The 26,472-nt window shown below is 35.1% G+C and overlaps 1 protein-coding gene across 1 annotated transcript; it reads left to right on the plus strand.

Moving 5' to 3' along the window:
- Positions 1 to 2,578: 2,578 nt before the first annotated feature.
- On the plus strand, positions 2,579 to 24,879 carry LOC149794182 (heat shock 70 kDa protein 12B-like). Its single transcript, XM_089968289.1, has 6 exons — positions 2,579 to 2,726; positions 14,955 to 14,980; positions 15,363 to 15,656; positions 21,061 to 21,282; positions 21,600 to 21,750; positions 23,096 to 24,879. The coding sequence occupies exons 2-6, from the start codon at positions 14,978 to 14,980 to the stop codon at positions 24,166 to 24,168; spliced, it is 1,743 nt and encodes a 580-aa protein (XP_089824415.1). The 5' UTR covers positions 2,579 to 2,726; positions 14,955 to 14,977; the 3' UTR covers positions 24,169 to 24,879.
- Positions 24,880 to 26,472: the final 1,593 nt, after the last annotated feature.

Here is a 26,472-nt window from a genome sequence, read left to right on the forward strand (position 1 = left end):
CCTGGTCACTCCACTGTTTTTCAACTTATTGAAATGTATCATAGTATTTGCAGTTCATTAGAACAATCCCAAAATTCCTCGTACTGTATTTTGTGATCTATCAAAAGCGTTCGATCGGGTCTGGCACAGAGTGTTATTATTTAAATTGAAGTAATATGGAGTTTCAGGTAATCTGATAAAATGGTTTGAAAGTTATGTAAGTAGTAGAAAACAAGCGATAGTTTTCCATTAAGCTTATTCACGGGAAATGATTACAAATACTGGTGTGCCGCAAGCATCCGTGCTTTGGCCACTCTTGTTTTTAAATCTATGTAAACGATATTGCCAATGGTATGAGCTCGCTCACTCGTCTTTTTTTCAGATGACTCATCTCTGCATTATTCATCTCCTTATTGTGCTGAAATAGAGATTGTCATGAATAATGATCTATTATAACTGCATAATTGGTCCAAGAAATGGCTCGTAAAGTTTAATCCAGAAAAGACAGTGGTTATGTTTTTCAGAAACAAAAACGTAACAATCAATCCTGAACATGGTTTTGATAAAAACAAAGTATAAAACAGGTAGTGGAACGTCATGTGCAGTCAATGTATGTACAAACAACTCAAGAAAAATAAATATAAGAAAGAATCCTTATGTGAAACACAGAAAGAAATCCACAGTGAATGCGCGTGTTTAGTCCATCATCTTCTTGTAATAAAATTCACGAAGGCGCAATATCTGATTTTTCACAAAGTGATGATCATAACGAACATTAACAAACTTGTGGTCATCTTTATCAATGCTAGATAAAAAGTTTCACTTTATCAACCCTGTGCAAAACATAGTTAATTGAACTTGTAAATAAAATCCTCTGCCTCCTTTAACTTTTAATACATTTCCATTTTCATTCTTTACATCATGAGTAGTATAGTGGCTCACTATGCTACTATCATGTTTGCAACTAGCAAAGAGTTGCTTTAACACTGTCCATTTAGGATTAGGAAATGGACTTTTAAGTTCTTGAAGAGAATCTCAATTTAAAATCTCATCAGGACTTGCACAAAACCATTTCTCCTCCTTTGACAAGTACAATCCACAGTCACTTACAGTATATCCATTTAAATAAAAAATGTTTTGCTTAAACCTCACTGTCCTGTTCATGTTTTGTATATTTGTTGCCAATAAATTTTGAATGTAAATGATCCCTTATGAAATTGATGCAATCAGTTGTCTCTTTAACGGGAACTTTGTTTGCACTGTTAACTGTAATTCTCAATTTTCAAGAGTCTCTCCATAAAGGACATTTTTACTGACTGACAGTTTCATTTTGCAGTTTATTAATATGATCTGCATTTAGGCGTGTATACTTGTGAAAAAATGTTTAACCTTTCCCCACAAAAAAGATAAGCTTTCATACCTGCTATGATCATGGAGTGATATATCACCTCAACAGTTCGAAGGTTCACTTGTGAAACCTTTGTTTATTGTTGTTCCTTTAATTTGAAGTTCAGCTTTAAGCGGTGAATTGTTAACAGCGGTTTTAAACTCTGCCTTTGTCAAATAAAATGGTGCGTTTCTGGCAACAGGCACTTCTTCCCTGTCATCTTTAATGGGGCTGTGAACAATTTAAAAAAAAAAGTTAAATATTTGCAAAGGGTTTCGGTTCAACATTTCTCTTCGTACCTCTGCACCACTTAACTGTCTTATCAGTACAAATGACCCCAGTAAAATTATTTCTCACAGCATGTTCAGTTTCCCCGCAATACATGTACACCGCCCATTCTCAACAACCCCCTACATGGTACAAATAACGTAAGCTTCGTTTACATTATTTACTGACTGTGATGAGCGTATTTCTCCTTTCATGATAATTTTATTATCCAAGGTCGATGTATTGTGCAAAATTGTATCTACATTTCCCCTTTTTAAGTAGATATAACTTTGTAAGCTTTTAATGTTCTTCATTTCGTTTCCACCTACTGGTTTCGATGAGATTAATTACTTGTAAATGTCACCGTACATGACACTTGTCCACTCTCTCATGTCGTCAGTCCATTCATTTATATTGGAAAATACATCTGGCATTAAACATTTCGTTTCAGACATAACGTTTCAGTTTGATTACGGTGCTTCTCAGTCAGGTAATGGCAGATGCATCAGTGGTGCTCCAAGCGGATTCAATCGATTCAAAGGGTGATAATTGAAAAAATCTGTCGATAGTTATTGATCACTGACACCGATTTTTAGATTTCGTAGAATTCGAAGGTACAGTTCTCAAATTCTCAACACAATCTTCGTTCGCGGTAGCCATATTGGTGTCCCCACTAGCATTTTTGCTGGACCTATCACACACACACACACACACACACACACACACACACACACATTTGTTCACATCTCAAAACTATTAAAGAACAATTACTAGATAAGCAGTTTCTATGGTTTAACACACACATTCCATGGCGATTTCTTAGAAGCGTAAAAACCGCTATTGGCAGTCTAAAGTTCTCATCTGACTGGTATTGAGTACGCGAACACAGCACGATAAGTCAACATTGCTCTGTATCAATGGCTATTAGCAGGTACAGAGAAGACACGAATCTCTAATGATATAGTAAGAAATTAATTCCTTGTCATTACACTTTTCTCAAACATCTAGGTTGCTCATAAATAAGTCTGAAGCCATAAGACCTCCGGGACATTCGTTTAGGACTCTTTCGAGCAAATACCACAATCTTGCAAGGGTAAGTAAATATACCTTGCATTTTTAACAATGTTTAGTAGAACGTAAATTTACTTTCAGCTGGAGAGAGAGAGACAGGGGTGTGTGTCGCACACTGGATGAGTCACGATATGACATAGGTTCATTTTCGTTGCTGTTATTTGTCCGAATTTCATTTTTACATCTGAAGTGCTAAAAGTTGAAGTTTTAATTGATTGGTAACGGACTTCCACAGACTCACGCAGTCGTATGTCCACTCCCTTACACACTACTCACACTCCATTAAACTTTAGCATGTATATATACGAGAAAAAACTTTAGCATGTATATATACGAGATCTTTTTTTCATGTGCCTCAAAATGCCCACAACAAGAATACAGGTTAAAAGCTTCTAAAATGTGCCATCTTTTTTAATACAACCCCTCTTCCCTCTGCCCATGTGAATAACCGTCTTCTCTCTGTATGTCTGTCTGTCTCTGTCTGTCTGTCCGTCTGTCTCTTTCTATATATAGTATGCACGTTGTATAATTAATATACCACGAATAAAAGGAAAGCCTCGTTTCCTTTTATTTAAAAGTGTACTCAACAACAGGTGATTCGAAAATACATCGTAATACCATACATATATTTTATTTATTCCACGTATAAATGGACATACTTGCATTTCCAGCGGAGTTATGATTGACTTTAAGAAACTATGTGTTGATGGAGGGATTGATCTCCTCCGCAAAGTGATTCCAATGTAGTTCTGCAGCTTTCCTAAATCGTCTTAGAAAATTGACAATTTGCTACCTTTTCATCTTTTTGATGGGGTGGGGTGGGGTGCTTCTAATTTCATTATGATTTAAACATTAAGGTTGGTTTAAATGAAGAAAGTAGAGAACTAAATACACTGAATGGCTATGTGCTCGAACATTAACCGCGCAGCCCTTCAGTGATTGGTGAATAAGTTGAAATGAGTGCGGAATATATACTAAGCAAACAGACGAACCAATAAGGGTTATTCAAGCATTGTATGTTATTTACAGTTGATGTGAGTTGTTATTATTCTTTACTTATCGTTGATGCGTACTAAGGATTAATTTTATTCTCCATCTCATTCTTTAACCTTCCGTTAGTCGGAGTGTCTTTATATTTGACCATCATAGGTCTAGAGACATCGTTGCATGCCACAAACCAAACTCTCCTGCTCTCTTGTTTCACCCATATCGTCCTTAGCTCGAGACGATGAGAGAGAGAGAGAGAGAGAGAGAGAGAGTTACTTTACGGATAGTCCGATAAATCAACACCACAAATCTATGTTGATACTGATGGACAATATCATCACGGGTGAAGGGCTGATTTATCGGCCTAATCAGCCCTTCACTCGAAAATCAGTATCATCACGGATGAAGGGCTGATTTATCGGCATAGTTTGCGGGGACTTACCATACGATCATTTGTATTGTCCCTCAGTATCTATGTTGTTCGATTTATCTGTCAGAGAGAGAGAGAGAGAGAGAGAGGCATTCGTACATTTAACTATTTAATAACTATCTTATATTTAAGAACATTATTATAGATTTTTTTTTTAAAAATCAGAACAAAGCATTAAATAGAGTACGGCTGGATTACAGCATGTGCGTACCTCCTTACAAAGACATTTACAGTTTCGACATGATATTACAACCCTGTATCATTGGCATCGTGTAACACTAAATAATCACACGGAACATGTACACGCACCACTATGACGACCCATGTTTTTGGAGGTTACAAATTCAAGTTCAAGGTTTTCATCCAGCTCGGATCCTTTTATCTCTCGCTCTTCAGATTTCCACTTATTTGTGTCCCTTATGCAGTAGAGACAGAAAGGCACACAGATAAAAGCAAAATCATAGACCAACACTTTAAAAGCCATGTTATTTTTTATTCAGATGGTACACACACACACACACACACACACACACACACACATTCATTAAAATCAACATGGATTTTAAAGTGCTAGTATAAAAGTTAATTGATATACTAATGCTGTTCAAATTGTCATTGGCCTATGGTGTATGAATACTAATATAAATATGTGTCAACAGTAGACTATTGTTTATATACTCTTTGTTATATAATCTCTGATCAGTGATGAATTTGCATGTATTAATCATTACTGATATACCAAAATAACGAGAGAATATATTAATAATCCCCATATCTAACTGTATTAACGTAGTACACAAATTCATCAAAATCACTTTGGCTTTCCACTTTCTGTCTCTCTTTCTCTCTGTCTGTCTGTCTGTCTCTCTCTGGGACAAAAGTGCATGGAAATCTGTGAAGTGAGAGAGAAAAAGACTTGTATGAAAACCTTGAAAACATATCAAGTAACCTAGAGGAATTCGTGTAGTTGTAATGATATGCTTGTGAAACATGAATGCTTACATCAGATCTACAAAGAAGTATCCAAACCTTGGAAATGAGATGCTACCGTAAGATCTTGGGCACCTCATACATTGACCATGTAACCAACAAAGAGGTCCACAACAGGATCCAAAAAGCCATCAGACCCTATGAAGACCTCTTGACAATAGTAAAAAGAGAAACGCAAATTGAAGTGGTACGGTCATGTCTCAAGATCATCTGGACTGGCAAAAACAATCTTGCAAGGCACAGTGCGAGGGTTCAGAAGAAGAGGCAGACAGAACAAGAGGTGGGAAGACAACATTAATGAGTGGACAGGCATGGTATTTGGACATTCCCAAAAGGCAGTAGAGAGCAGAGAATGATGGAGAAAATTGGTTGTAAAGTCAACTGTGGTGCCCCAACGACCCATTGGTTAAAGGATTATTAATGATAATGATGATAATACTTTCCATATGATAATACTTTCCATATGATTTATCTCCATTGTTGCACACTACCATGGAAAATAAGTTGCAACAGTTTGCCGAAATGAAAAGGCCTTACTATACTGTAATCTATTTAATGCTTAGTTTGCTGTTGTTTTTAACCTATACTAAAAACAGATCATTTTTAAATATCTGAAGGTCCCTCTCTCTCCCTGTCTCTCTCACTACTTTCATTGGTCGGTCAGAATATCAGTTTTGCTTCGATAGCTCGGTATTTTTGAGCTATTTATAGTATCAAATATTCCCAATTCCATAACGTCATTGTCAAAGCCCCGTATGTCAAACATCGTTTTGGGACTCACGGTACTAATTCAGTTCCAATAACATACCTATGCAAACACCATGATATTAAAAATTCAATAACTTAAAATTTCTGAGTGCTCATGATCAAACCTGTGTTTCATTTGTATAGAAGCAGCCTGGATGACAATTTGTGTGTAGAGAAAATCATATGAGCCGCGGTATTTTCTGCATTTACATGTGTTTGAAACATGTGCTTTCAATTCCGCACCAAAGAGTCAGGTGCTAATTTCAGTACTGAGTGTTCCGAACTCAAGACTATTAAACGACTGAATACTACATTAGTATATTATGATGACATATTGAGCTTTTACATTAGATATAAACACTACTTAATCTAAATAAGAAATGCTGATACAAAACTTGTGCTTTAATCAAGGAATATGCTAATCTTCCCTGAGCAGGATAGGTGACTGAGTCCTGCAGGTGAGGTATGTTTAACTGTGGTTGTTTTTGAGGCGAGGTTAAGGGTTAGACACGTTAAATTACTTTTTTTTAAATGTAAACGTCAAATATCAGAAATATATTTTGTACAGGGATTGAATTATTGTACCATCACTTTAATGAAGTAAGAGAACGCATTTTCCTCTCTCTCTCTCTCTCTCTCTCTCTCTCTCTCTCTGTGTGTGTGTGTGTGTGTGTGATTTTGATTTTTAAGGTAACTTAAAAAAACATTTCACTCATACCGCTACGATGTCTTCATTGTGGCAGTTTATAGTGATGTCTAGCACTGGGGCATCATGCTGCAGACATGTAACATGATGTCCCACCCAGTCACATTATCCTGACACCAGACCGACCAGCCCTAACACTAACCTCTTAATGTTGAGCGTCTAGCGAGGCAGTAGTTAGCACCATTTTTATAAGTCTTTGGTATGACTTGTCCGGGGTTCGAACCCGCAACCTCCCGCATCCGTGGCAGACACCATAACCACTAGGCCACTAGTTTCAGACCGATATCATCTCGAGAAATTTATATCATGACTGAATAATTCATTCATAAATATACGGTGTTCAGTCAACTATATAGAATTTTCGTGCAAATTCCACAGGACTTTGGACATAAGGAAGTTTTTAGTTGTCTTATAAACATCATCACTCTTTTTCAAGTGCCTGATAAAAACAGCACCAAACATTCTTATAATGTTACATCATACCTGCACGAAGGATGTATGTGACGACATTGTTGATAAAAGTGGACTTTTGAATCATCTCCATCCAGGTGATTTGATCTTGCCATTTTGTGGTTTTACAATTGAAAAACTACTTCTGTCTATACAGGTGTCGATTCATTTTCCGCCCTGTTTAGGTAACTTGAAGAATCTTACACCAAAGGAAGAGTTACAAAGCGGATTGCAAAGGCGCGGATTCATGCGGAGCGGGTTAATCGAGAGTTTTTAAAAGTTTCCGTTGTTAAGTGTAGTTGAGTCTTCAAGTTTAACACTAATCATAAGTCAAGTAGTGTTGTATGTTCGTACTTAGTAAATTTAAATAAAACTATTGTTTCATAAATGTATATGCAACGTTACGAACAGTTAAAAATACTATTTTGCATCAGTCAGATTTCTTCATTTTTCCCGAGGATAGGGTTTTAATCCCATAACTTCACGATTAGAGAATATTAATTATAACACAAATGTGTACAGCTATTTGCCAGTTTAGCGTTATGAAGATGTCATTTTTGGAACGTTTTAGTCATATGTTTGTGTATAATACATATTGAAAGTAAAGTCAGTTTGACGAGTTTTCACTTGTGTGATATATAAATATTAACAAGAATGGATTTTTTAATCATGTAATTCTGGTAAATATGTATTGACAATAAAAGAATCAAAATAATGTGCTTCTGAAGTTCTAAAATTTCCATGGAACTTATAATGGTGCGAAGCATATGTCAATTTCGCTTTATTTAAAAAAATTGAAAATAGTAATATAATTACGCAACACAAATAAACTGTATGATAAAAGAGAACTGTGCGATCTATCTACAGTATTTCAATCATTTATGAAAGGTAATGGTAAAGATGTAATCTCACAAGTTACATTAGTTCAAAATAATGGGACTCTCATTTCAAGCATCTATGTTGATATCAAATGATACCACGATGAAGCGTTCTCGACAAGTTCATTGATTATGATATGATCACGACGAATCCTTCCATGTTGATTCCAAAAGGTGACAACATAACAAAATCACACAATGTCAAGCCTGTTACCAACAACTGGAATTGTATCCAAGCAAACTGTTGATGATTTATGTCCAAAATTAGGCGATCTTCAATTTTAAAACAAGCATATTTTAAATGTTTCTTAGAATTGAATCTGAAACGGCATCAGCTATGTTATATGGGGATACAGTTTTGAACATTTTAATACATTTCATAAATTACATTTGTACAGATGGTTTAAAAGCCCTACATATATCCAGATATTGTAATTTATCATCTTCTGGACAGAAGCATTTTTAACATTTTTCCAAGTTCTTTTGCTAATTTAACTGTTGAACTGATATTTGCGAGACATCCATGTATCTGACTTGAACTGTAAAGTTGTCACAAGACATTTATCATAGAAATAGTATTGACTGTCACGTTACTACTGCGTTATTTTCTTAAACGTTCTTAACACTTAGCTGTAGAGAATATCTTTCCATGGATTTTCTATTGAATAATTGGAACGAATGTAAAACTTTCCACATTTATGGAGTGTCTATCTATAGATCTTCTCTGGCAAGATCTGATCATGGTTGGGGATCAAAGCCTAATACTTGCTTTTTCTCTTTGTAACTAGGGAAGGACACATCGTATATATTCCATGGATGTATCTATCTTTTCTTTTATTGTTTTCATGCACGTGGTTTACCTGTACATGGAAGTGGTTCATGTCCGTGCATTTTATAATGTTTAACCAATATATGTAATACCCCACCAAAGTGGCTACTTCTAAGTGTACGTGACAACACCACTCATACACGATACTGTTACATAAACAGTGCACTGCTGTGACTTCATAAATGTATCGACAGTGACACTGAGATAGTTGCAATAATGGAAAATATTGTCCAACAATTTGTGAATACATAGTGAAACCCTTTCGCTATGGTTTTAGTTTTATTTCCTAATGTATCAGCATCACTGTCAATGTCACTGTCACACCAAAGTTTCCAAAAAATACTGGTAAACATGTCCATAATTGAAGTTTTCTGGTATACGTCTACTTGGAAAATATTTATATCTTGTAACTGATGGTATAGAAGGTCCTTTGACACTAAACACTGCAGACAACTTCTGTTTCATGTCATATCACTTACTTTATCAACTCATTGATTTCAGAACTTTGGTCACTGTCAATGGTGAAACAGAAATTCACTCTTACCAAATTGATATTCTGTGTAAATCCACTATCTAAACAAGTATTTATGCAAATGCAAATTTTTCTTTATTTAAATATCCCGAATCTGTCTAACTTTACAGAACACGAAATAGGATTATGATCACATTGTATTGACATATTGTGGTACCCCACTCACCCGGAACGATTACAAATATTAACCCTTCACATTTTCTCTGCACAATGACACGGTGATATTTTTTCAAGAAAACTTACTTTATAAACTCCTTGGCACATCTACATAGTTACTTAGCTCAAGTATTTTAGGACACTTATTTGAAATTTTGAATAAAGACTGCATTCGTTGAAATAAACAGACGATCAATGAAAGCATGAACATCTGAATCAATTCAGATTTATTTTTGCTTGTTTTTCGTTCTTTGCATTCTAGCCATCATATCAGTTGAACATTTGAGTATTTTGTTATTGATGTGTCACAAAATTTAGCCCCGTGTACATAGTCTTCTGTTCAATTTATCTTCACACTCAATCCGTGATAAGATATTGTCTGATAGCGGCCATTAGATTTCCCTCGACTCCGGTTTTATCACGTGTTCAGTATGCATTTATTAAAGTCAAGATAAATATGCTTTTGATGCAGATCACTCTTTGACTGTCTTCTGAATCTGTACTGGTAGAATTGACAGCCTAATCGATCAACAACAACAACAAAAATACAGAGTGATGTACAATAAAATATAATATTAGGTCATCCACGCCCCCTTTTTAATGTTATGGTTATCCACACACCCTCGCTTTATTTTTAAAAAAAGTAAATATAATCTAAAGAAAAAGAAAACACACACACACGCATACACACATGCATATGGCTTTATTGGCAGCTCAGGCAGCATGCCATTTGTACCCTATCGTCGCAATCTACGGGCAGAAATGCGCGCAAGAAGCTCGCTCCGGAGATTCTTTTTGTGGCAGGCGACAATGTATCTGGACGAATGATGGTTAAATAGACAGACAAACCGTACTAAGGAGAGACATAGAAGATAAAAATAATCTTATTATATGTAGCAATGGTATGTAAAGCAAAATAATAACAAAGACCAACTGTAAATAATTTTTTGAATGCTTTTATTACATCGCGTTGGTTCACCATATCGCTTAGTCTATATTACCCAGTTGTTACAATATACTCTCCGGCTATTGGATGGATTAGCGTACTCTGTTCGAGAAGTTTGTCACGCAATGTTGTGGTGCTCTCCTTTCTTCATTTAACCAACTTTCATATTTAAATCACAAGTGTATCTTTTATTTAATTACTATGGATGAAAACAGAGCTCAAGAAAGAATAAAGAGCAACGTATCAATTTCCAAAGAGGACTGTCGATAGCTGCAAAAGCCGCAGAACTACATTTTGTAGTGGAAACACTGGGCAAAGATGGGAAGAGTTCACTTCTTCCGTGTATGCGCAGATTCTTGTAGTCAGCCTTAACTCCGTTAGAAACACATACGTATGTATATGTATGGGGTATACACAAAATATTTGCAAAGTATGCATCTTCAATATAACTCTCGTAGTATAAAGATTTCATTAAAATGAAACTTGGCAAGAATCGTTTCGTTTAAATGAAGCAGTTATGCATCTCGTGGCATATCAAAGGTACATGCCAACTAAAATGTATTAGACACTGTAAACGTTTGGTGGAGAGGTGTAGAAATAGTTTGAGATCATTAGGGACCTACGTGTTTTTTTCATAAAAGACAAATAATTGCAAAGATATTTAAACAAAGAGAACAACCAATGAACACATACACACATCTTTTACGTCTGTAAATGCGCGATTACTGAATCAATGACATTTCTGTTCGTCATTCACTTCCAACCAAAAACTGATGCCTCCCTTGGCGCACAGCATTTAGAGTTTAGTGTTAGGATGGGTCATCCTGGTGTCAGGATAATGTGACTGGGTGGGAAATGATGCTACATGTCTGCGACATGATGTCCTAGTGCTAGATATCACTATAAACTGTCATACTGAAAACATCCTAGCGATATGACTGAAAAAGTGTAAAAGCCACGTTAAAAATCCAAATCACACACACACACACATTTTTACACAGGTACACTTTGTATATGTGCATATCTGCATAAAAGAGGTAGGAAGTATTTTAAATGTTTGCGTAGCTTATTTTTTCTGTATATGTGCGTGCGTGTGTTTTTTCGAATTCTTTGTCCTTGATAAAGGGAACCCGAAACCAAGCATGGATGATGCAGCCTTCCTGGTGTGGTGATATCTGGATCATTCTATTAATCTGAAAGTGATGTGACATTGTATTAGAAAATCTGTTTTCCCTCTTGATGTTTTCTACACCCATTGCGCATACTATAAATGCAGAACTTGCATCAACGAGAGAGAGAGAGAGAGAGAGAGAGAGAGATACCCATACATTATCGGAAGAAAAGACGAAAAAAGACAGCATTAACGCACAAAATTATCTGAAGCAAAATAAAATATTTTTTTTAAAAATCGCATGGACTAACCCTGCACGACGCTGTTTGCTTTTGTTTAAAGAGAACTGGGTGCATACGTTTTGTATTGTTTCCATAGAAACGTCTAGTAGTGTAATTGTTATCAATGCATGGTCTAAATGTTTGAATCGTTACTAAGTTAATATATTATCTCCTAACCGAAATGAGCAGGTGTTGCTCTTATTGGTACTGAGAGAGAGAGAGAGAGAGAGAGAGACTCTTGCCCTAGGCGACTTTCTGCAAGACCAGTGTATGCATGATGTATGTAGATTGCTGTAAGACTGAGATGCTTAACTAGCAGGTCTAATGTAATACCTTACTTTGGTTGTTGCATTTACATAAAAAGCTGAAATTATATTGAATTGAACTGGAATTAAATTTTCGCTTCAAAGTTTTTTTATTTGTTGACTGTCTTATATGATGAACAAAGAAGTTAACTGCTAAATTAAAACTGCATAGGTATGCTACTTTGATGTACGTGCTAACACATCAGTACCATCCAACTATGGTTAAAGATAACTCTTGTAGTATTCAGACAGGTCTCTTTTTGATATTGCGATAGCTATATATGCGCTCATGACTCTAGACATATAATGTCATTATAATCTGCTAAACGCACAATCTCATACTTATTGATTATTTGCAATACTAACAGTACAGTAATATTTCTTGGACAATATGAGTAAGGTGTACGGTATCATTCTCCCTCTTGTTGAAAACCATGCACTTTAGGAGATGAGTTTGCACTGATACTCATGGTTATGAATGTAATTAAATATTGTATGCTAGTAGTCCAACTAGATGCCCCAACTGTGGTATGTCGATCTTTTAATATTTTATATTTTGTTTGTACCCTAGCAGGTGAGACGAATATTTGACTTTTTAGTGAAGCAGAAAGTTTAATAAACGTTCCAAGATACTTCTGTGTCAAACTAAGAAAAATAGTTGATCATATCTCAACGTGACGTCATTATATAATCGTGAAACTAGTGAACTAGTGAGTTGCACAGGTTGTATGTATATCCTTTCTTTGGCTTGTTAAGTAATACAATTTTGAAAAGTTCGGGACAATTTTACTTTAGGTCGTTATACAAGCAAGACATACAATCTTTATCTAATTATCTACATTATATATATATATATATACATACATACATATATATATATATATATATATATATATATATATATATATATATATATATATATATCTGTGTGTGTGTGTGTGTGTGTGTGTGTGTGTATGCATGTATGTATGTACGTATGTAACAATAAATAAGATTATCTTTGGTCAAACATTGTGCGATGTATTGATCAATAAAACATTTTTTTTATATTTATTCTCATGGTTACTATAGAAACAGTTAAAATCTTTTCATAGAAATTCCAATATCACTTTTCATAATTAACAGACGAAGAGCTACAATAAAAAATAATTTTCTGTTTCGTTATATCGCATGTAGGGATATTCAGACAAGTCGGTGTCCAAGTATACACCCTTGTGTAAGTTGTATTTTTATAACTTACATACATTATTTGTAAAGGAGCATGGATGCACACTAAAATGTCCGACATGATAACTAGGAGTAGGCACAGTGATTTGCAATCAAGGGACCAACTCAATAGCCAAGTCATTATCATTTTCCCCAGATAACATATTAACCTAGGGTAACTAAGCAGAGAGCAAGGTGTTCATAATATCTCAGATGTGTACAACTTGTGTTTCATTCTACTTGTATATGCCGTATTTGAGAATGCCACGCTCGCTTACAGTTAGGTAGTCAAAAGAAAGGAACTCTAGCCCTTGTATACTTTTCTAAACGGTTCTAAGCAATCGCCATGCGTCTGGCTGTCTCTCAATTTCTGAAATTCAATGAAGTACCTTTATTAATAGGGTTTATATTTGTGCCTTTCATAATTTTCAGAGAAAAATTATGGAAATGTGGAAATGCCTTACTATTATATATTACATGGTGAGATATTGACATTTTTCATTGTGAGAAAATTCGATAGTGCCACAGTATTGTCCTGTGGTGATATCAACTCTGAAAATAGTTTAGATTTGCATTTAGAGAACATATCTACTCTTACACGGGGGTTTCTCCCAACAGACATCTAATTTTGGCGTCGATCTTAGTCCAATATGGCTGCCACATGCTAATTTGAATATCTTGTTATTTCTAAGTAATATCAGATATAGTTTCAGCCCTCAACAGTTAGTAAGCATTCCCGGAAATTCTGTTTGGCCAGGAAAGCGTGAATCCGTTCGAGGGACTCGTGTCTGGTCAAGAGTTTAATGGACATGGAGTCTACCTTATTATCAGCTGTTTAGCTGCGCTTTATGAACATAGTACACAATTAATTTTACTATATGTTCTCTACATTTGTTTCTCAGTACTGACCTTTCCACTGTGTGACAATCAATGCAAATCATATGTTAATCTGAAATACCTTTAAAGATGACTTCACGGTGAAGTTCTTGTCAAAGGTTGACCTGCTCTTTTTTTAGACGATTGACTGTCAACATAACAGCATGTAAACAGAACACAGATTTCACTTCCGGATCATCACCAAGGCCTTATTACTCACTGTGCACTGTCGCCAAAATACATACAGACAACAACACCCTGAGCTCATATTATCAAGAATAAACAGTTACTTTTAAATCCCTGCCAAAAATGCATAAATAAAACTCTTCTATCACCACCAAAATGAGAGAGGAAAAAATGTTCTAAAAATAGACTAGAACTACATTCGTGGGCACTGAACTGGAAGTATTAATTGTGATGTAATTCTTTATAGTATATTCCTATTCACGCGTGACACATTTTGCCCTCGTGAGAATACTGTGTGGGATGAACTTTCGAGCTAGAACTCACCTGATGACAGGAAATTGAAATCAGCTTGTCATCAAAGATGACAAACCAAATTTACATTACAGCAATAGTGTTCTGCAGTTGACTAATAAATTGAAATATACTAGTCAAAAGAAGAATGCGAAGAAGAAAAAAAACAATCATATGTTTTTTGTGGTATATGAAGATATAATCCTCTGGGTCAGAATTTGTTGTGGGCAGAAAGTCGTAAAAGTCTCGTGTCTGGCTTCAAATTATGATACTTAGTTTGGTAATTCCGTATTCCACACAAATACTTATGGCTGATTTTATTAATCTTATTAATCTATTACAGGAGTTTTTAACGAAATTCATAAAATGGTAAGTAATCTCTTACATTTATTGTTTTTGTCTTTTGTTGCCAATCATCATTAGCAATTTAACTACATGAATATGATTCATTACAGTTTTCTGTTTCAAGGCAATCCATACTTTATGAAAATGAATTTTTACTTAAATGGTTCAATTCAAAGCATATAATCTTTATAAATTGTTGTATTTTTAGTTAGATTAAAAAAGATTATGTGCATACGTATGTGTATATGCATTTTTATTTGGACGTAAGTGCGCAGGTAATAACGTATATAGGAGTGTGGGTAAGTAAATTGGCAGTTAGGTTGTAAGAATAGAATATGTTCATTTATACATTTACTTATACTATAAAAGGTTTAGATTTCATAAAAACTGCTTTATATTGCTAAAGGGTTCACCAATGTTGGTCGCAGCAATAGACTTTGGAACGACTTACTCTGGATGGGCATACAGCTTTGAGCATCAGTTCAAAAAGGACCCAACACAAATATCTGCAAAAGTCTGGTCGGGTGGACAGCTCGTGTCAGAGAAAGCCCCCACAACGGTTCTAATAGAGCCAAACGGAAATACATTCAAAGCTTTTGGTTATGAGGCTGAGGACAGGTACGCTGAACTTGCTGAAACTGGGGAGCACAAGAAGTGGTTTTATTTCCGGAGGTTTAAAATGCTTCTCATGGACAAAATTGTAAGTTATTAAGTATTTGTTTGCAAATTTCATCTGCACAAAAATGATTTGTCCAATTCAAATGTTTGCCATGACATGAGGGAAAAGTCTGGGGGCGTAAGTTTGAACTTAACAAAGCCTTGATCGTTATATTTACATGTATTATTGCTTGCTGAACATACTTTGTAAGAATTACTTGTAGAACAGTCTTTTACAATTTAAAAGCCTGTATTCAATCATAACTTGTAATTTTGATGCTTTAAGTACATCTTGCGTCATAAAAGCCCACAATTTAAAACCGTTGTATCCATTCGTGTACTATCATCTCACATCATTGTCTCCACAACTGGCTAAACTGTGCTTTCAATAAGCGGGTTAGTAACCTGTCCTTTTTAATGATGCTTATTTTGCACATCGGAGAGATTACTGGGTGTGTACACTTGCTTTCACTTTGCAAACCTTGTCTGATTTAGTGCTGCGACGGATATTTCGTCATTCTACCCAGACGTAAATAACCTCAATTATCGACAACGGACTGTTATTATATTGTCCCCACAAACCTGTAAGGAACTTTTTTTTTCTTTAATAAGATGGTATTCCCTGTCTCTCCAGCTGATGGTATTCATCTTCGCTTTTGCTTTCTTTTACTAGCCCGTTAGGTATGTTTCCATTATTATTATTATTGCTGCTACTAGTACTACTATGACTATTTTTTCATCATAAGGTGAATTTAATAAAGCCATTTCGATCAGCAATCTTCTTTAGGCACATGAAAATGGCAATTTTCTGGTCTTTGTATCCGATATAACCCAAAACGAATATAATTTCGTTTCATAGGGAAATGGATGCTATACAAAGATGGCGTCACGTTACACACTACGTACCAGCGCACCACTCACGTGTACAAAGTAATGGTGGCAAGAAAAAAATGGTATCAGCTTAGTGGGATCGGTTGGTACATATTCCAGTTTCGACCACATCGAAAATTGAACTTGCATTTTTTGCCCTTCAGTCTCTTGGCTGATTATCATATCATACATAACCACCGTGATGGTAATACCTACATATTCTGCTCTAGTTTCATTCTATGCAGATGTTTTAAAAGTTTGTTGTAATTCTTTATATTTCCATTTTTAGAACTTAACGTTTATTCAGCACCGTATAACCATTGTTGTCCTGACGTGCCGTATAGCAAACATACATACATACATACATACATACATACATGCATACATACACACACGCACACGCACACACACACACACACGTCAGTTGATATGTTTACTCAAAGATAAAACGTGCTATTTATGATGAAAAACCAATTGGAATATTTAGTCTTTTGGTTCAACATATCATTAGGAAAGAATGATAGCATAATAAATCTAATATTCTGTGAGAAATAGCTGTCGGGGTGTAAGGCTCAGATGGTCTAAAATTCTACAAGATCATCTTTTAAACTGTGAGATATCGCATACATTATTTATGATACCCTTGCATAAAATAACAAGCATGATTTTCTGGTCATAAATTACTGACAATATCTGTAAGGTATTCCAGACCGTTTATTTGTTAAGCTGCTTAACTTTAGTACACATTAAAACTTCACTGGAACGAAATATTATATTTGTAAATCTCCACATTATTTAACATTTGTATATTTACCAACACGCTATGAAAATATCTTACAACTAGTTTTGTTTTAAAACATCAGCATTTGTGTTATTAACAAATAATCTAACGGCGAGTAACACAGTCAGAAGGTGGGTTCTACTTCCAGTGACCTTAAATAAAAAATGTTAAATTTGCAGTGTATTTATAATTGGTAATGACAAATACTGTAGGTAAAGAAAACTTAAGCAACAGTCGGCATTGAATTACCATGAGCAGTGTATCTTTCATATCTTATGACAGTTGTATTAAGGAAGGATAAGTTTCTGTTTGGAGATAATCTAATGTATAAGGATGTGAAAATACAACGAGATGGAAATAGACATAACTATTTTTTTATTTCTTTTAAATTTCTTTATGAATTTATTCACTGTAATATATACGGCTACATATATAGCAAAAAAATTAAAACAAAAATATCATTCGCTCACATTGCAATTTAATTTGGGAAAACTTGAGAAAAGGGGAGTTTTTAAGAAGAACGTTTCAAAGAACAAGTTTGTAGAGCTTAATCAACAATATTATGGATAGAATAGACATTATATCTTCATTTGTTTCATATAAATTGAAAAGTTATATGATACAAGTTAGTTTTGTCTTAAGAAATAGAAAAAAATAAACCCCAAATGGGTCTGATATCGCTCACCTGACAAACAGTTGTCTGAAACGTCGTGTGCCTTGAATTGCTTAACACTGATAATAGGATACTTTCCAGTTATTTGCTTGAAAATTGGTGGCATTTGAATTGTTGATTAACTGTATCTGTTTACTTCAGTTGAACTACAGATAGATAGTACATTTGTGTCTTATGCATGATTATGAAAGGTGTTCATGATAAAACGCTACCTAGCACATTTTGTCCAATATGATAAGACATTTCGTTATGCATCCGCCATATCTAATATGAGAGTATATCGTCGTTCTCCGTCCAGTCGTATTACGTCTCATACAGTTCGTTTAGGCTCAGTAACTTTTGAATGCACTAAATGAATTCAAAGCTTGGCGCCTGGCTTTATATTCAGAATACCTTGGTCAAGTTTGCTTTGCAAAATTTTCGAACAAAACGCTGCGGGGTTATGGTCATTATTTGACTTAGCTCTGTTCCTTTCGCTTTTGTTTCATGGTCTTCACGGATTGAAAATATACTTGGAATGAAGGTTTTCATCATGAATAGCTTGGAGAATTTGAAGCTTTACTGTTTTCTTGCAAATTTTGTTGATTTATGGTCTGTGTTTTGACATAGTAAAGACTCCATGGATTGATATATTTACATTTGTTAGATACCTTACGTTAAGAATACGTGGGTAAAGTTTGATTTTCACTCTTTTCTTGCCCAATTTATGATCCGTTTTTGAGGTAGAACATTTGCTCTTTGCTTTTATTTCCATCAATGGCGCGTGAAGTTCTTTAAGGATTGAAACAAAATTGGTATGAGGTTTAAATTCTTAAACTTTAGGTCAAGTTTGATTTTTATCGTTTTGCTACAAACTTATACTTAAGTCATGGTCTTGTTTTCCTTTTATATTTGCAATTCAAAAACATATTAGCAAGGGGATAAGTGTCATGTGGACGCATTTCAAGTGATATACTAATAACAATAACAGTACGAGATGGGATATAGTTATCATTTGCAAGGTTCCACATGGTTGCTATAGAAACCACTCCGCAGATAGGGATTCACTCGAAACACCATTCTGGCAATTCATATCGTAACAAACATTCCAACCAACTTTGATCAAAACTGAATGATCCATGCTGATTATATATGATTGGATTAATGGCAGATAACCTGGTTTCTTTGTAAACTACATGAGCGTAAGTAGCTAATCAGGAAAATATTTTAATAGAGTTGGTCCAACGAATTACGGGGCCCCGAGTGGCCGAGTGGTCTAAAGCGCTCTCCGTTACGGATCACTGCCATCTCACCTCTGTCTGCGCCGGTTCGAGTCTCGGATTCAGCCAATGTTAGTATGTGAGAAAGCTTGCCAGTAGCTTCTCGTGGGTCGGTGGTTCTTTCCGGGGTTTCCCGGGTTCTTCCTCCATCATTAATACTGGCCGCCATGTATAGCCTATCGTGTGCTGAAAAATGGCGTTAAACCCCACAGCAACAACCAGCGAATTGTTTGCTCAGAGTTTATTTAAAACAAAACTTCCATGTGCATTCTGTAGAGGTTTAAATTGCTTTGTAACCTATGTTTTAAGAAAGTTGTTGTAGGGTTTAACGCCATTTTCAGCGCAAGATAGGCTATACATGGCGGCCAGTATAGTTGGTGGAGGAAGAACCCTGGAAAACCCCGGGAAGAACCACCGACCCACGAGAAGCTACTGGCAGACTTTCTCACGTACCAACGTTAGCCGAGTATGAGACTCGAACTCACGCAAACAGAGGTGAGATGGCAGTGATCCATAACGGTGAGCCACTCGGCCACTCGGGGCTCCTGTTTGTTTTAAGATAGCTACACATTAGATATAAAAAATACACTTGCACCTAATTAAATTTAATAAGTCCTATTACCACGTACTTCAAGTTTGACATCTTCGCCTTCGCATTGGTACAGAAAATGTAAGCGTTTTTCAGGTTTTTAATCATGGATACTTAGTACGCTATTTATATATTTTCGAGTAACATATGTATTTGCAGTCCAATCACACTATATTAATCACTGCGAAGTATATTGAAACTCCCCCAGTTAACGTTCTTCATGCCGATTCGTGCGCTGAAAGAGCGGAACAACTCAAGATTCCAAAGTGGCCCGTTATTCCAAGCTGTCACCCAAAACTCAACATGAAATATATTAGGAGGGCAACGAAATGTTTTACAAGCCATTCTTTAGTCTGTTGTTGATCATTTCATGCATAATGCTCTTTACTTTAATATTATGTAATACTATGAACTATATGTATCCAGTGTTCATTAGGTGCTAAGAATAGTCCCGATTAAATAGGACTCCTTACAAGCGCGCGGTGATGTGTATTTAATGATGCCGATATTGTGTCTGGATAAATTATTATATTAATCATTTCCAGCCGTTTGTAATAAGATTCCAAGATTTTTAATTGCCTTTGCCCTTCCCTGCCCTCCCCTCATATTATTTAATTTGGATATATAGATTTAACTTTACTTTTGTTTTTGCTTGTTTGCAATGTAAGTTTATAAAAATGTTATTTGCAGCTAATGGGATGATACACCTTCTTTATAAAAAATCAGGATCTAACTTATGCATTGAATGTTTACATAACTGTTTACTTATTTATAAATATTTCTCAATGACTACCGTCAATGCATTATCGGTCTCTTGTACCTGGTGAACTTTCGCGTACATAAATCTTTGCCATACCGCCATATTTTCTGATAACGGCATTTGCACCGCGGCGAATTTAGTAGAATTTTGTGGCGAAATGGGTTGCTGTAAGTTTACAACAGTGAAGAAATATAATTTTGTAAACATGCAAACAATAACTGCTTTAGAGACATTATTTGTGATCGTTTCACACAAAGATTTCTAATTTGAAGAGCCTAAAAATGTTTGTATGATACTGTTTTATGTAATTACTGGTTTGAAAAATAATTATATTCAATTTAAATTATTATCCTATTCTTTCTATATATGATGTTGAATTAACCAATATGTATGTATGTCTGTCTGTATGTCTGTATGTATGTATGTATATGTGTTTGTGTATGTATGTATGTATGTATGTATGTATGTATGTATGTCTTTGTGTGTGTGTTAAATACACATTTTATCAATCTTAGGGTCTGGAGCGTGGACTGAATATAAAAGATGCAACAGGAAAAGAACTTTCCGCAAAGACGGTGTTTTCTATGGTCATCAAGTACCTGAAGGACGACTTGTTGGAAGAGTGTGCCACTCGTGTTGCGGGAATAGTGCAGCCTGATGACATCATGTGGATATTGACAGTTCCCGCCATATGGAATGATTCCGCAAAACAATTCATGAGAGAGGCAGCGGTGGAGGTATATTATCTTTCTGTTGTTGGGACATATTCACAACTCCATTTATCGTGACAAAGCTTATGATGTATTTGACTATACAATTGCTTCTAGGAAGTACTAATAAAAACACAAGTTAAATTTAAGCTCAGAAGGAAAAATCAGATCGCCATATTCTACTCTGGATCGTATTGTATGCATTTAAAGTGAAAAACAAGAACGTCTCCACATTTAAATATCAATACGCAAGAACCAAATTGTAAGCGTGCATTAAGAATAAAAAATTAAAGTTAAACAAGATGACCGATTGTACATGTTATCTGATTATGTTTAACCTGCAGGCTGGATTGAGCACTGAAAGATTGAAGCTCGCTCTCGAACCGGAGACAGCTTCCTTGTTTTGTCGTCATTTGCCGATGAACAGAATGATTGGGGGAATAGATATCTCTAAAATGAAAGCTGGATCAACATACATGGTCATTGACGCTGGGGGTAAGGATTTATTATATTTCAGTTTTTTTGGTAAGATTTTTAATGTATATTCTCTTTATGAAAGTGTTATGTACATTTAATTATATAGTGTGCTTGACTTTTGTCCGTGATTGAGGGTTGTGGATGAAGTTTCTGCCAAATTTGGCCATGTTTGTAAGTGACAAACAAGATACTTACTATAACTTGAGTTCTAGGTCTAGCCGTATTTGCGTGTTAGTGGAATTTTCCATAGGAATTCCGTAACATTTTATTACGCCGTAAGTCGAGTGGGGATGTGAATAAATAGAGAGTAGTTAAGCTTTCCTGTTTTAGACCAGTCTTTGTGAATCTATTGTATTTACATTTGTATTACTGCAATAAATAAAATTCGAGAAGAATTTCTTCTTTAAATCATTAATTGGATTTTTGTGAATTCGTTCAAAACGTCATTCTGGATCGTATAATTGATGTATAAGGACAATTGGCTTATCAGTACATTCAAGCCTACTGGTATATCAGGATATTGAAGACTATTGGAATTCATTTGGAACATTCTATATTCTTGGACATTGTAATAGGACATTTAAGATTATTTGGAATTAAGTTCATAATACCTTCAGTCTTTTTAATTTTTACTTTTTTTTTAGGGAAATACGTTTTTTGTTGACTTTTAATTAAATTGTTGGCCTCACTTTCGTTCTGTTGCATATTGTAAGACCTAGATTCGTATGAAATGGCACAGCTTTTATTAAGTTTCTCCAGTAGCGTCGTATATGTTCACATGTAAAAAGTAGATACATAACTTTTTGGCGATCATTGTCATTGTACTATGCTAAGCATTTAACGTATGAAATATTCATATCCTGTAGTGCTAGACAACATTATCGAATTTACTGTTTTAAATTATTAGTTTATTAGAAACTGAACTGAATATCTAAACAAAAGGCACTGTGATATTGTTGTTTGAATATTATAATTTTATTTAATACACATTTTGACTTGGGATTTGTTCAACATGATCAGACGATACAACCGTATTGTTCAGTCTAAAAGAGAACGTAACCCTATCAGTCAATCACTGTATGTATGTATGGATGTATGTATGTATGTATATGTGTGTGTGTGTGTGTGTGCGTGCATGCGAGCGTGTTTATGTTTGTAAGCGATTCATCTGTCTGTCACTTACTGACCAGTAATTTTATTTTGTCTATTCTACGTTTCTATCCACTGGTCTTCACTTTGCTTTCTTTGATTTTTTCAATCTTTTTACCTTTATTGGTTCCTTATATACATTGTACCTACTTACCTATTTAGCAACCTATCTACATAGAACTGGTCTTGCCATAATTTTATGCTGGATTTACAGGTGGGACTGTGGATATCACTGTTCACCAGGTTATCGAAGGAGGAGGACTGAAGGAAATTCACAAAGCAAGCGGAGGCGCATGGGGTGGGACAAAGGTTGACGAAGCATACCGGCAGTTCCTCATTAGCATCGTGGGAAATCCTGTATTTCAAAAATTTGTTAACAAGCACATGGACGATTACCTCGACATTAATAGGGAGTTTGAAATAAAGAAAAGAAAGATTGATCCATTAACAGATTCAAATGATTCAGGGAAAGTTGTTATCAGATTTCCTTTGGCCTTGAAGGAAATGTTTGAAGAGGAAACGGGTGAAGATCTTCAAGCAGCCATAAAACAAAAAACACGTTCAGAACAAATCACTCTTTCAAGGGACAAATTAAAAGTCGACGCAAGAATGATGAGAAGTTTTTTTGAAGAAGCAACTCGAAGCATTGTTGACCATGTGAAGATGTTGTTCTCCAAGCCTGAATTGAGGGACGTCTCAGAAATTCTGTTGGTTGGCGGGTTCTCCGAGTCAAAGATGCTTCAACATGCAATTCAGAAAGAATTTATAAAGAAAAAGATCGTTGTTCCGCATGAGGCTGGGATGGTTGTCTTGAAAGGAGCTGTTGTGTTCGGCCATGATACTGGTGCCATATCAGAACGTATTGCCAAATATTCATACGGTGTGTCATCTAGAATGGATTTTATCGAAGGCGAGCACGATGAGAGATACAAAATCGTCAATGATGATGGGAATGTAAAATGTGACAATCTGTTTACTAAGCATGTTGAAATAGGACAGTCACTACAATGTGATGAAAGTTTCCAGAGTGGATATCATTCTCCAGACTCCAAAGCAACTAGCTTTACGGTGCAGTTGTATGCTACCCTGAAGGAAAACCCGAAATATGTAACCGATGCAGGATGTTTTAAAGTGGGAGAGATGAGAGTAGATGTTGATACCAACGTACTTTATAAGGACAGAGCATTTATTATCAGCCTATCGTTTGGTGACACGGAAATACACGTAAAAGCGCTTGAGAAGAGTACAGGACGAGAAACAACTTGCTCTTTGAATTGTCTAGATTAAGTTCGGCTGCTGTATGTAGTATAATTAGTAATGAATCGGCGGTTAGAAGCTTAGAACTTGATGCCTAAAGTGAGAGCTGTTATTCTTATTACATGTACCCCCCCCCCCAAAAAAAAAAAAAAACGCCACTGTGGACAGACATTGTATCAATTGTTTCAGATAGAAGTGCTAAAGACTCTCTCTGTGTGTGTGTGTGTGTGTGTGTGTGTGTGTGTGTGTGTGTTGTCGCATTTATCCTTTGATTTTAGTTACTTTGAACAGAGTTCCTTTTAACATGCAATTCACTTTGTGTAAAGTTATTTCCACGATACATGGAATATTTGCAATTAACTTTATATTGAATAATAAAAATGTGTGTAAGTATATGAACTATATGTACAAATAGTATTGAGACAATGTATCTACATTATATATAGTATATAAATATTGGTCATATTTTAGAAAGACAACAACGTTAAAAATATTTATTTTAGTACATTTGAATGATTAATTCTTATTTGAATTATTTGTACAAAATACTAAGAGTGGCACATTTTTCATCGTGTACATTTTTGTAAAAATCTTTCTTAGTAGACGTTAGCTAACTAAGAGAAATAAAGGGAAAATTTTGTGTTGCTTGGCATTATAAGCGAAATTTAAACTGTATCTATAAAATGTTCAGTACTTCATTGTAAAGAATAGAAATACGCAGAGGATGGCCTTTTGGAAATCTACTTGTGTTTGACTTTGTATTACGAAAACTTTGATTATGCCGTTGCAATAACACGTACGAAGACATGGATATCCTATTAATAAAAGGAATGAAAATTGTATATTCTGAAGAAGTGACCAACACCTGCATATGAAGGCATGGTGAAAGTATCCTAAATCCTCCAGAAGTTGCAAGGGTGTGATTTACAACAGTTCTGTCAGTACTATATTTATAGTAATGACAGCTATCTAAAAGGCGAAATTTAAGCAATTGCATTATCATAATATATTTTCTTCGACATCATGTAAAACGGATAAACGGATGAGTGTTTTAGACGCTTGGACACCTTCTTTAATCTATTAAGAAACGACGTTTCAAATAAATTTTATTTACTATATTTATTAATAGAGCGTAGGATTAAAATACTTCTCATTTCGCTGTTTGCAGTGTACAAAAAATGCAATTCGAAGCAGTTTTGATGAATTTAGCTAAGGTCGTAAACTCTGAAAAATCATGATGATCTTTGTCGCTAAAAAAGAATCTGGCGCGGCTTTACTATTGTACCTATCCATCAATTTCGATTGTTGATGGTATATGGGACGAACATTCACTGACATCCTGTTCTTTGCGCTTTTTCTGCATATGTATTCAGGCGGTTATTTTAAAGTTCATGAACCCTGCATTAACCAAAAATACCTATAGTGTACAACTTTCTGACACACATGTCAAATTCGAAAAGGTGATTTTCTATATAGACATGAATGTTCAACAGGAAGACATTTAGTAATCTCTGACAAATAATCTCAGAAACTATCTATCAACATAAGCAATTTTATCTCTTTAAACGCACAGATGCCCATATGTATGTCTAAGACAGTTTGAACAATCAATACAGTAGTATTGGTCTAGATTAAAAATATGTATCATGTTTTCAAGACTTGTAATAATTACAAGGACAGGTATTCGGCAAGAAAATATATTGCTGTACAGAGTAAAGGAATTAAAATCTAACAACGTTTTCAGATACATGTTTTACAACATGCTGTTGTAGCAAACTTCCCATCTCTCCACCATGATAGCTAATAAAGCTTAAGTCGTGATTTGCTTTTGATCCTTTATACATCTCAATCATTCTGTGTTATCATTGTTATCTATCATTTCGTCATTCTGTCTGTTTATTGCTTACTCTGTCTTTGCACTGATTCATCCATCCGTGGCCATTTGCATACACACAAGTAGGGTGGACAATATATACTGCTTATGGCTACAGAATTGGGACAGACTCAGTCAATACATACACTTGCAATATTATGAACTAGGTGGAACACATACCGGTAAAACTAAAAATAATTCCAAGCCAGTGTATATACCTAGTGCTTTGTTTTATTTATGCTTAAAGACCGTACACTCTTGAAAAAGAATCAGGTCAGATGCAGGGTATGGAATATATATATATATATATATATATATATATATATATATATATATATATATATATATATATATATATATATATATATATATATAACCCTTTAGCTAAATCTTTTATTGCTACTATATATATAGTAGCAATAAAAGATTTAGCTAAAGGGTTTAGGTATACCTGATGAACG

This window comes from Sinohyriopsis cumingii, chromosome 8, assembly GCF_028554795.1.
Source record: "Sinohyriopsis cumingii isolate HCF-2022 chromosome 8, ASM2855479v2, whole genome shotgun sequence".
Lineage (NCBI taxonomy): Eukaryota > Metazoa > Mollusca > Bivalvia > Unionida > Unionidae > Sinohyriopsis > Sinohyriopsis cumingii.